Source organism: Myxine glutinosa, chromosome 6, assembly GCF_964187855.1.
Source record: "Myxine glutinosa chromosome 6, kmMyxGlut1.1, whole genome shotgun sequence".
Lineage (NCBI taxonomy): Eukaryota > Metazoa > Chordata > Myxini > Myxiniformes > Myxinidae > Myxine > Myxine glutinosa.
In genome coordinates, this window is record NC_136266.1 from 778,159 (window position 1) to 790,739 (window position 12,581).

Below are 12,581 nucleotides of genomic sequence, written 5' to 3' on the forward strand. Positions count from 1 at the left end.
TCTTGTCTCCCATATCTCCCCCTAAACCAAATTCGTCCCCAATCCCTCCCAAGAAGGAAGGGATGGAATATCACACAATGTCACACTTACGTCGAGATGCGTCTTACATTCCACACATTTGCAAAAACCTGGTGTGGAGTCCTGTCACCTTGGTGAGTGGATGTGGATGGTGCAAAGAGATTTCATCCTAACTATCCTCTAATTGACATTAACTCTTTAAACTACCCGGGGGCTTGCCCTGCCAATCCAATTGGCCACTTTACACTATGTGGTTCTAACAACCAATTCCCATTGACCATACTGTGGTGCCTCCCAAATTTGGGGTCTCACTCCCCCAATTTTTCTATCTGTGCCCTCGCACAATTTCGGGGCTGGGTCGTGTGGCTCTACCAGTAGGTCTACCTACCTGCGCACCTCCGCCACTGACGTCGCCACCCGAGCTTACGTAGCTCCTCAACTAGCCTAACCTGGGGAAGGCCCTCCTGGCTCTCTCACCCCGTGATGCCCTCTCTGGCATTGGGCTACCCGGGTCCTGTCTCGGATCCTCGGGCCCTGCTGAACTCCACACAACTGAACACTAACTGGCTCCCAGAGCCTACCTGCGGCCTCACCTGGCCGACAGACTACCAGTGGCGGAGTGCCCATTTAACCATACTCACCAACAGGCTCACATGCCCAGCCATTCCACTTACTCATGCACCCCTCAAAGCAACAACTTGCTACTACTCGCACCACAGATGTCAATATCCAACAAATTTACCTACTCCCTCTACCTAACTTTAAACTACCCTCCCCAGGTATTCGTGAAGGGGTCCATCCTCCCCCCATTCACTCCTTCGCACCATTTACTCCACACCACTCATTCCACACACCATTTACTCCACACCACTCAGTATTCTCACTTGCACCCCATGCAAGCCAATCACTCAATACACTTACACTTGTCCACAATACTCTACTCATACACTTTCATACACTTTCACACACACACACACACACTTTCACACACACACACACACACACACACACACACACACACACACACACACACACACACACACACACACACACACACACACATCATTCTCGACCATTGCCTCATTTGCTCACTCTCACCACAAAGATTCCCATTCAATTCCTCATTTGCGCCTAAAGCGCATCCTCAAGCTCATACACAATTTCTCCACTCTACTACACACACACAGCATCATTTAACTAACTATTTCCCTCTAAAACTCGTGCTCCCCGTCATCCCTTATACTAAGCACATCCCTCGTCATTATCATCCACCTAATCTCTCTACGTCCCCTCTACCTGTATCAATGTCTCTACTTAAATCGTGGTCTCCTATGGTCATCTCTAAATCCCTAACATTTATTCTAGCCCACCCTCGGCTAGTTTACACTGCCAACCCCCATAAACTACTGCTCATGTGCCCCAAGAGTAATGTGAATGGTAAAACTACCATTCGCCATCACTACTGCTAGCTGTCCATTATACTCCGAGCCTCGGTGCGGAAATACATTTCATCACCGCTCGGCTTCGCAAAGCCGAGCAATGCATATCGGTGGTCAGTTTCCTGTTGGTTGGATCCGTCCGGCATTTTCGATTCTGGGGAGGAGGCATACTCGGACCGAGGTTCCATGCGCCATCCTTGCACGGAGCCTTTCGGTTTCCGCCACGATGACCCAACCTCCCCCGGTCGGAGCACCGTGCCCACCAGGGGGCGAAGGTCCGACCTCGCCGACCTCCCCTGGAGTCGTGCCGTTTTCCCCTTGCGCCACGGCACGGCACCGACCATACAGGGCGGGACCCGGCCCGAATCGTGCACGGCGCTCCTTGCGAGAGCGCCGCGGCAACGATCCCCGCCAGCTCCCGTGGCACACAAAGCGCACCACGCCCGAGAGCTCGCGTCGGCTATCCGTCGGCCTAAACGCTGCCCTGGTCTGCGTCGATGCTTGGATCGCATTCTCACATCCCATACATTCCGTGCATTCCATTACTGCACTCTCTCTCCGTGCACTCTTTTCTTACACACTCAGGTGCACACCACTCGCTGCTCACACACTCCATTACACACTTCTCTCGCGCACATCCTGGTGCAGTCATTCTACTCACACACTCCGTTACATCCTCTGTAACTACTATGGGTGTGCAATCCTGCATACACCCACTCAGCGCACACCTACTCACGGGTGTGCAATCTCCCGCTGCACACCCAATCACGCGCTCTGGTGTGCATCCCCGCACACTTGCTACAACACGCTCCGGTGTGCATCCTCGCACACTCTCTCCATCCATCTCACACTCTGTGTCGCACCCACTCTCCGTTTCAACACACTCGTCCCACATACACTCCATTGTGCACTCACCCTCACTCTCTGTAACACACCCGCGCTCCGGCGCCGTTCCCACGCGCACGCCATTCACCTTCATACACCTCACCACGGACCTTCCACAAGCTCCCGGGTGACGTCGGGATCCCAAGCGCGCGAAAAATCCTTTCGCGCCAAACCTTTTCGCGCCATACACAATCCTGCTTACCTTCGGGATCCTCCTCGCCTGCACCAACCGCAAACTTCCATTGGGGTTAGCAACGGCATCATGATGCGAACACGGACTTTGCACATATTCCATCTCAATCTCCGATTTAATTCCTATCTCTGCCGTCTCCTTAACCCCGATTTCAACTATAATTATTTCATTTTCTTTATTCAGCTCGACGACCGCTGGCGCACATAAAACAAGATTTTCCAATTCAGCGGCCGTCGGCTTTTCTATACCCCGTGTCGCGATTTCCACCCCGGTCCACCCGGCTGTGCTTGGCTCAACCTCGCTTTCCCCGCGCTCCTCAAGTCGCGCTACCTCGTCGCATACCAGTGTGCCTTTCCCGCTCGACCTGCGGTCTATGCCCTTCCCCATTTTTTTTATTTGGCCACCTATTATATTACCACACCCTTTGAACCCGTCTTTCATCCCTTTCATTCGATTCTCTTGGGTGCCCATCCTGTTTTCCAACCCCGTTAACCCCTTGTTCATTTCTCCCATTTGGCCACCCACGTCCTTCAATTGGCCCCCCAATTTGCTTTCTAATCCCCCCAATTTGCTTTCTAATCCCCCAATTTGACTTCCCAATTGCTCCCCCATTCTGTTTTCCATTCGCTTACTATCGGCCCTCATTTCTCCCATCTCCTTACTCAATCCCCCAATTTGGTTTCCCAATTGCTCTCCCTGAGCTTTCGTCTCATCCTTTTTGGTGTCTAACGTTGCAATTATCTGGATCATAAATACTCGCATGTACTCTGGCATCTCGGGCTCGGCTGCCGCGGCCATGTGCGAGGCGCCACCATATTGTTCGCCTGCCACCCCGACTGCTGCACCCTCTCCAATTTCCTCTTCCATTTCTCCCAATTGTCCCAATTCTTCTCAGGGGTCCTGGGTTATTTCTAACTCCTCTTCATCTACCCCCACCGGCATCCGACCGCCTTGGCTATCCATGGCACGATTTAATTTAGATGTTACTACAATTTCGGCCGCTCGTAATTTTGAGTGCGTTAGGCGCACTTTGAGTCAAATCCCACTCCTGACACGAATTGTTGCGGATCTCAAACGTCGGCCTCCCCCTTATCAAGGGGAAATTAATCCCCTTGTCTTTTTACGAGCCGATGCGATCCCGGGGCTATCACGTTCCTTCCGGTCGGTGTTAAATAGGGTTGTAAGCTGAATTAGTCTTATTACCTAAGTACTAACACCGGCCGTGAAGCAAGGAAATAACCCCACCCGAACCACGGCCGTAGTGGACACGCCGGGCGATTAGCGAGCCGCGATTCCGGCTGTTACTGGGAACTAACCCGATGGGAGCGATTCCTGATCGTGCCACGCTTACCCAATGGAGAAATCACTAAGGCGGTCAAATCAGGAAAACAGGAAGAACAAGGAATATATTTACACTTTGTACAAAGAATAGGAAGAAGAAGCAATGTACAGGGAAGAAGAAGAAGCAGATACACAGGGCAGCCTTATACAGTCTTATACTTATCCCTGGACACGGGCCCGTTCGCACTCAGACTCACTCTCAGACTCACTCACACGGGGTTGTAGATGGTCGGGTTGAGGGTCCACCGATGGCCTCCACAGCTCGCTCCGGTCCCCGACTCGTACCACGAAGCAGCTGGTGATGGCAGACGGTAGACGGCAGGCGAGATCGTCCCGTGTCGGTGGCGCGGATCGGACAATTACACTGGGAGGGATCGGTAAGCTGGCGATTATACTGCATATGTAATAGTTGTACCGGCGCCTTTATACGCACTCCCGGTATCGCTCGGTACAATGCGCCACTTCCACAATGATGTCACCAAAGCGCCTTTCCACAAAAGTCCTCACAAAAGTCCTTTGACACTCCTCTCCTCATAACTCAGCTCACGAACTTGACAAGCGCCTCTCCCTTCTCATCACTCGTTCAACAGAGGACCCCGGCTCATAACTTGTCACTGCGAACTCACGAGCGCCTCTCCCATCATAACTCGTTCAACAGAGGACCCCGGCTCATAACTTGTCACTGCGAACTCACGGGGTCTGACTCAGCGCATGTCCTCCTCATAACTGAGGTGGGGGCCTCGCGCAAAGGGTTTTATTGCCACGCCCAGAAAACCCTCTGGAATCTCTAGCCACACCCTGTCAGGCGATGTCGCCTCAGCCCTGATTGGTTGTTGAGGTCTTACCGGCTACGCCCTTCATGGCTGCTTGACATGGCCACACCCCCACCCTTGCGCTCCACCCCCTGTGATCTTGTGATCTTGTGATCTTGCCATCAACCAGTCACCCCTGTGTCCCTACTGCTTTGGCATTCGACAATATTGATCGACTAGAGGAAACACTGAGTGGTGGAGGAACATCCCATAGGGTGAACGGCATCATTGTTCAACCACAGGTTTCCACTGCCAGATTGCCTGAGAAAGAAGTGCCTGTTGTCAGCCAGAAAAGCCGGAGCATAACTCCAGTAGCACTTGATGTACCCGAATATAATGCAGGGCTAAGAGAAGATCCACCATCAACTAGGCCTGTTGCAATCAACCATGCTCCAGAACTGAAAAGCGCACAGGAGAAAAACATCATCTGGTTATTAGCAAGAACGAGTGATACAGCTGAACAATTGGTGAGCTCATGGACTGGGTTTAATATCATGATACGAGATAACATCACAGTACGGAAGGACACTATAGGATATCTCCCTACCATAAACGCACCAGCCACGAAGTTATCGACCGACCGTCCATGAGATCCTCAATAACGTCATCCAAATCACGAAGGCCCTTGACATTGATGAAATAGTATGTGCCTTCGATCAGGCTCTGTATGCCAAAGCTGCCGAAATCGTTTGGAAACATCAGATCAAGTTCAAGCCGGTTGTGCTACGAATGGGGGTCTTCCACACACTCATGAATCTCATCGCCATCATAGGGAAACGTTTCGGCTCGGCTGGACTTCGTGACATTGCTGTGGAATGTGACATCATCTCAGAGGGATCCATATCCAGTTAAACAATATGGTTAAACTCTTTGAGACAACTTCAAAATCTTTATTAAATTGAGTTTTAACATGTTGTAGTTAGTGTAACCTTATATCACGATGTACCACGAGTCTCGGAAACAATTTAGATTGGTTTGATAAAGTTGTACCTTTAAACATGCTCGTTTGAGGATTTTTTCTGTTTTGCGACCCCTATCTCACATTTTTAGCTCTACAGACATTAAGCTACTCTCCAGAAATGTCCATCATGTTGTTTTGTGTTACAGATACATATAGCTAACAGAAAATAACAAAAAAGTCTGGTGCCCTCTCATCTATCTATAATTCCAGTAATCTCTGTACGTTTGTACGTTTGTACGTCTGTACGTCTGTACGTCTGTACGTCTGTTTGTCTGTGACCGCTGTTTCTCGACAACCACGGGTCCGATATACTTTTAACTTGCCAGGTATATTGCTGGGGACCCGAGGATGTGCCTTTTCAAGGTTTCATATTAATCGGACAATTACTTACCGAGCTATGTCCAAAAAACGATTCAACCAATCAGAGAGCAGCGAACTAGCGCGTGTGCCGAACGTGGCGGACACACTCTGCCTCGGATGGCACATTTGAGAGCGTATTCATTTATTTCACGTTTGCAAACTATGTTGGCGTTAAACTATGTTTTAAAACTAATAAAAACGAATTTGCGATTCATTCGCTTTCCTGCGCGTTTGTGCACGCGATGGCGATTTCTTTACCAAACTCCGGAAGCCGTTCGCTTTGGACCAAACCATTTCATGTAAATAGAGGGGGGGGATTGTCACCGTACTCGCAAGCCGTTCGCTTTGGACCAAACCATTTCATGTAAATAGAGGGGGGGGATATAATTTTAGATATAGATATAGTACGGGCAATGCCCTAGTGGTAGCAATTGTCAATAAACATGTTTTTTGTTCCCATTGCAGAGTTCTTTAGAATGAGCCATTACTCAAATGTTTCCATTCAGCCGTTCCAGAGATATAGAGGGGCAAAGTTGAAGGTGTTTTACAAGATGGCGCCCATACCACGTGACCTATGACGTCATAATTAGCATTAAAAAATTATACCAGCCTAGCCGATCATTTGATGAAAATTTCCTGTCAACCCGACCAACGGTTGCTGAGAACATTAATTTTAAAGTTTTCGGAGGTGCAAAATAGGGCGGAAGAATATTAATCTATCTATAATTCCAGTAATCTCTGTGTGTATGTTTGTATGTTTGTATGTTTGTATGTTTGTCTGTGACCGCTGTTTCTCGACAACCACGGGTCCGATATACTTGAAACTTGCCAGGTATATTGCTGGGGACCTGAGGATGTGCCTTTTCAAGGTTTCATATTAATCGGACAAGTAGTTACCGAGCTATGGCGATTTCTTTACCAAACTCCGCAAGCCGTTCGCTTTGGACCAAACCATTTCATGTAAATAGAGGGGGGGGATTGTCACCGTACTCGCAAGCCGTTCACTTTGGACCAAACCATTTCATGTAAATAGAGGGGGGGGATTGTCACCGTACTCGCAAGCCGTTCGCTTTGGACCAAACCATTTCATGTAAATAGAGGGGGGGGATTGTCACCGTACTCGCAAGCCGTTCGCTTTGGACCAAACCATTTCATGTAAATAGAGGGGGGGGATATAATTTTAGATATATATATAGTACGGGCATGCCCTAGTAAGAAAAACTCTAGCAGTAATAATAGGTTACTCTCCATTTCATGGAGAGTAAACCTAATAATAATAATAACTTTTACCTTGAACTAAAGTATTTTGTGCATTTTTATGAGGTGAAACTTGTTGTTTGCAGGGATACTTGTGTTGTTCACTGATGTTAAAGTGATATGTATCTAATTGGATAGTGTGTGTGATGCACCTTCTGTTGGCACATCATCTCCCAGTCATTGCAGACAACCTCATATAGTTGAATGCCAGGAAGTGAATCACTTGTATCAAAGCATGGTTGTATCAAAGCATGGTTGTATCAAAGCATGGTTGTATCAAAGCATGGTTGTATCAAAGCATGGTTGTATCAAAGTGGGGTTGTATCAAAGCTGAGTTGTATCAAAGCTGGGTTGTATCAAAGCGGGGTTGTATCAAAGCTGGGTTGTAAAAAAGCTGGGTTGTAACAAAGCTGGATTGTAACAAAGCTGGATTGTAACAAAGTGGGGTTGTATCAAAGCGCGGTTGTATCAAAGTGCGGTTGTATCAAAGCACGGTTGTATCAAAGCGCGGTTGTATCAATGCGTGGTTGTACCAAAGCAGGGTTGTATCAAAGCGTGGTTGTATCAATGCATGGTTGTATCAACGCGTGGTTGTATCAACACATGATTGTATCAAAGAAGGTTGTATCAAAACATGGTTGTATCAAAGCGTGGTTGTATCAACACGTGGTTGTATCAACGCGTGGTTGTATCAACGTGTGGTTGTATCAACGTGTGGTTGTATCAAAGCGTGGTTGTATCAACGCATGGTTGTATCAAAGCATGGTTGTATCAACGCCTGGTTGTATCAATGCCTGGTTGTATCAAAGCGGGGTAGTATTAAAGCGTGTCCGATAAAAGCAAGGTTGTATCAAAGCGGGGTTGTATCAAAGCGGGGTTGTATCAAAGCGGCGTTGTATCAAAGCGTGGTTGTATCAACGCGTGGTTGTATCAACGCGTGGTTGTATCAACGCATGGTTGTATCAAAGCGTGGTTGTATCAAAGCGTGGTTGTATCAAAGCGTGGTTGTATCAACGTGTGGTTGTATCAACGCGTGGTTGTATCAACGCGTGGTTGTATCAACGCGTGGTTGTATCAACGTGTGGTTGTATCAACGCGTGGTTGTATCAAAGCGTGGTTGTATCAACGCATGGTTGTATCAAAGCATGGTTGTATCAACGCCTGGTTGTATCAATGCCTGGTTGTATCAAAGTGGGGTTGTATTAAAGCGTGTCCGATAAAAGCGAGGTTGTATCAAAGCGGGGTTGTATCAACGTGTGGTTGTATCAACGTGTGGTTGTATCAACACGTGGTTGTATCAAAGCGTGGTTGTATCAACGCATGGTTGTATCAAAGCGTGGTTGTATCAACGCCTGGTTGTATCAATGCCTGGTTGTATCAAAGCGGGGTTGTATTAAAGCGTGTCCGATAAAAGCGAGGTTGTATCAAAGCGTGGTTGTATCAACGCCTGGTTGTATCAATGCCTGGTTGTATCAAAGCAGGGTTGTATCAAAGCGTGGTTGTATCAACGCCTGGTTGTATCAATGCCTGGTTGTATCAAAGCGGGGTTGTATCAACGCGTGGTTGTATCAACATGTGGTTGTATCAACGTGTGGTTGTATCAAAGCGTGGTTGTATCAACGCATGGTTGTATCAAAGCATGGTTGTATCAACGCCTGGTTGTATCAATGCCTGGTTGTATCAAAGCGGGGTTGTATCAACGCGTGGTTGTATCAAAGCATGGTTGTATCAACGCCTGGTTGTATCAATGCCTGGTTGTATCAAAGCGGGGTTGTATTAAAGCGTGTCCGATAAAAGCGGGGTTGTATCAAAGCGGGGTTGTATCAAAGCGGGGTTGTATTAAAGCGTGTCCGATAAAAGCGGGGTTGTATCAAAGCGGGGTTGTATCAAAGCGGGGTTGTATCGAAGTGGCGTTGTATCAAAGTGTGGCCGATTAAAAAAGCTGTTGGCCACCATCTCTTATCCTCCCCCATCCAAAACCTTGATCTTTTCTATCACTGTTAAGATACCCCAAATACACCTATTTCAAACTCCGTTTTGGTTCCAGAAAGTCCTTGAGGTGTCCATTTGTTTTATACCTTGTACCCCCCCCCCCCTTCCCCTCCTACCCCCGACCCTCCAGCCCTCTCCCTTCCACAGATCTACCGACGCCCCTTTCCCCCTGCCGTTGTGCTTGTGTGCTTTCCTCTCCCTCCCCCTCCTGTCTCCCGCTCCCTTTATTACATGTTTTATGTGTTTCTGTTTGTTTTTATGTATCTTATGTGTTAGCTCGCACACGAGCCTCGACCTTGTATACAAAATAAAATACAAAGACACAGACACAGACAGAGACACACACACACACACACACACACACACACACACACACACACACACACACACACACACACACACACACACACACACACGTGATTACAAAACCCAGTCTCCTGCTGTGCAAGGGATGGGCTATAATAATCCGAGCAGGGTGAGGGATAGAAGTGTGCAGTACCACATGGTAAATATGACAAAACCACCTTAATGAGTTGCTCAAGGTTCTCCAGTTTGGCTTGAGTGTTGCTGATATCAGAGCAGTAGGACCTTCACAGAAAGTGGCACCTGTAAAAAGGTAATCAGAGCTGTAGAATAATACATTACTCACATTATTATCTGTGCAATAAAGGCATGCAAAAGTAACCATTGCAGTAAAACTTGTATTACAGTCATTTCATGTGTCAAAATATGGTCGGCACATTAAAAAGGTGGTTGTACAGTCAGAGGTAGAGGTTTAATGCCAATCCAAATTGATGATGAAGTGTCGACTGGCACTGCATGCAGACCCGGATGTAGTCGTAGCCAAAAATATTGGCACCCTTGCACTTTTTTCAAATAACTCACAATTTTCTCGAAAAATAGGGTTAAAATTGACAAAAGTAATTAGTCTCCACAATTCTTTATTTCACTGTTAATATCACAGAACCTTTGTTTTTGATTCAGAACTTAATATTTCCTTTTAAATCAGAAAAGAAAAAGAAATGGCATTGACAAAATTATTGACACCCGAGACTTAATATTTGGTAGCACAGACTTTGGACAAAATAACTGCACTCAAGCGCTTCCTATAGCCACGAATGAGCTTCCTCCACCTCTCTACTGGCAGTTTGTCCCACTCTTCTTGTGCAAACTGCTCCAGTTCTCCCAGATGTGAAGGGTGCCTTCTCCCAACTGCTGTTTTCAGATCTCCCCACAGGTGTTCAATGGGATTTAGATCTGGACTCATTGCTGGCCACTGTGGAAGTCTCCGAAGAGACTCCCAGCTGATCGTGAGACGTCTTTCTTTGAGAGTAGGCGAACTATCACCGGCGTACTCAGTTTTCACTCTGTTTTCTTTCTTTCTTGTTTTCTTGTTTGTTTGTTTGTCCGGGCGATATCTCAGCCATCCTTTGAGCTAGGAAGCTGAAATTTCGGCACAGTTGTGAGCAAGTCCTTCGTCAAAAACAGTATTTTTTGTTTTTTGATTAATCAATTAATTGAGGAGTTTTGTGGAGGTGAATTAATTTCTCAACCTAATTATTTCTCAGGATCGCCAAGTCTCAGGATCTTTTACGTGACTATGTTGCTTTGTAAATAAAGTAATTGGAGATGTTATAGTAATTCTTATAAATGAGGGACTACGTTCGATAATGGTGGATTAATCTGAACGATGCTGCACTACGGAGTCTTGAGGATGGGTATTCATTTCTCACAGTTACCTTTCAATATATATATGAAGTAGTGACACGTGAAGTAGTGACATGGGCATTGAGGAAGTTAGGAGTGGAGGAATTGTTGATCAGAGTAGTGATGGCAATGTACAAAAGAGCGCGCACAGCTGTAAGGACGAAGGACGGGAACAGTGGTGAGTTTGAGGTGAAGGTGGGAGTGCATCAGGGGTCGGTACTAAGTCCACTACTATTTGTAGCTGTGATGGAGGTGCTGGCTCAGACCGTAAAGGAGGGTTTACCGTGGGAGTTGTTGTATGCAGATGATCTGGTGTTGATTGCGAAAAGTATGGATGGACTGAAGGAAAAGATGAACAAGTGGAAGGAATGTATGGAGACAAAAGGTCTGAAGGTGAATATCGGAAAGACGAAGGTGATGGCAAGTGGTAAAGCATGTGGTGAGGTGGAAATAACTGGGAAGTGGCCCTGTGCTGTGTGCAGGAAGGATGTCGGAGTGAATTCCATTCAATGTACAATGTGCGCTGAGTGGGTTCATCAAAAATGTAGTGGTTTGAGAGGGTCATTAACCAGTGTGGCAGCTACATTCAAGTGTAAGGTGTGCACAGTGGGAGCTGCAGATGGAGGAAATGTTAAGTTGGATCTTGGAGACGGCATGAAGCTGGAAGGTGTGAACACATTTTGTTACCTAGGAGACATGCTGAGTGGAGACATGCTGAGTGTCCCCAAGGCAGTGTTCTGGGCCCTGTGCTTTTTCTGGTCTTCATCAATGATCTCTCTGACTCTCTTGAAAATCTTCTCTATCTCTTTGCTGATGACTCTACTCTCTGTCGCTCCATTCCTCATCCCTCAGATCGGCAGTCTGCAGCCTCCTCACTCTCTGCAGACCTGGACAAAATCACAGACTGGGCAAACAAGTGGAACATGTCTTTCAATCCTGACAAATCTCACACTCTTACGATGTCTCTCCGAAAAGACTGACTGGACAACCCTCCCATCTACTTTCTGAATAATCCTCTCCAAAAAGTTCTGTCACTCAAGCTTTTGGGTCTCACTATCTGCCATGATCTTTCCTGGGAAAACCACATTTCCAAGCTGGCCTCCAAAGCCAGTCGCCGACTGGGCATCCTCCGTCGTGCGAAGTCCTTCCTTGGCACACCTGAGCTCCTCACCACATACAAACAAGGCTTTCATCCGCAGCTCAATGGAATACTGCTCTCCCCTCTGGGCTGGTGATCCTGCCTCACACCTAGCTCGTCTTCATGCTGTTGAAACCAAAGCGTTCAGAATCATTGGAATCTCCCACGATGACGCCATCTCCGAGGGCCTTTCACTTACTCACCGCAGGCAGGTTGGTGGTCTTTCCGTCTTCTACCGACTCCTCTCCGGCCTTGCTCCCCCATCTCTCTCTGGGCTCTGTCCCCCAAATATTCCTGCAGGTCACACAAGATCTGCCTGCAACCCTCTTATGGTTAAACTGCCAAAATCAAGACTCTCTGCTCACCTTCACTCCTTCATTCCTCTTTTCTCCCGCCTCTGGAACAAACTCCCTCACTCTCTTCAATCCCACTCCTCCCTCCAGGTCTTCAAAACGGCTGTTCACCACCATCTCTTATC

The 12,581-nt window shown here is 47.4% G+C and overlaps 1 protein-coding gene across 12 annotated transcripts in view; it reads right to left on the reverse strand.

The window, feature by feature from the left end:
* The window catches only part of RIMBP2 (RIMS binding protein 2), a 716,511-nt gene that overhangs the window by 591,662 nt on the left and 112,268 nt on the right, over positions 1–12,581 (reverse strand). For 8 of the 12 annotated variants that reach the window (XM_068119482.2, XM_068119476.2, XM_068119480.2 and 5 more), the window contains one exon: positions 9,783–9,864. The exons of 3 other annotated variants lie outside the window; for them this stretch is intronic. Coding sequence is in view for 1 of the 9 variants with exons in the window: in XM_068119473.2 (XP_067975574.2) it covers positions 5,236–5,238 (3 nt within the window). In the remaining 8 variants the exon portion in view is untranslated. Of the gene's footprint in view, positions 1–5,235; positions 5,330–9,782; positions 9,865–12,581 lie in introns of those variants that run through there. One more of the 12 variants, XM_068119473.2, reaches the window with a different exon arrangement.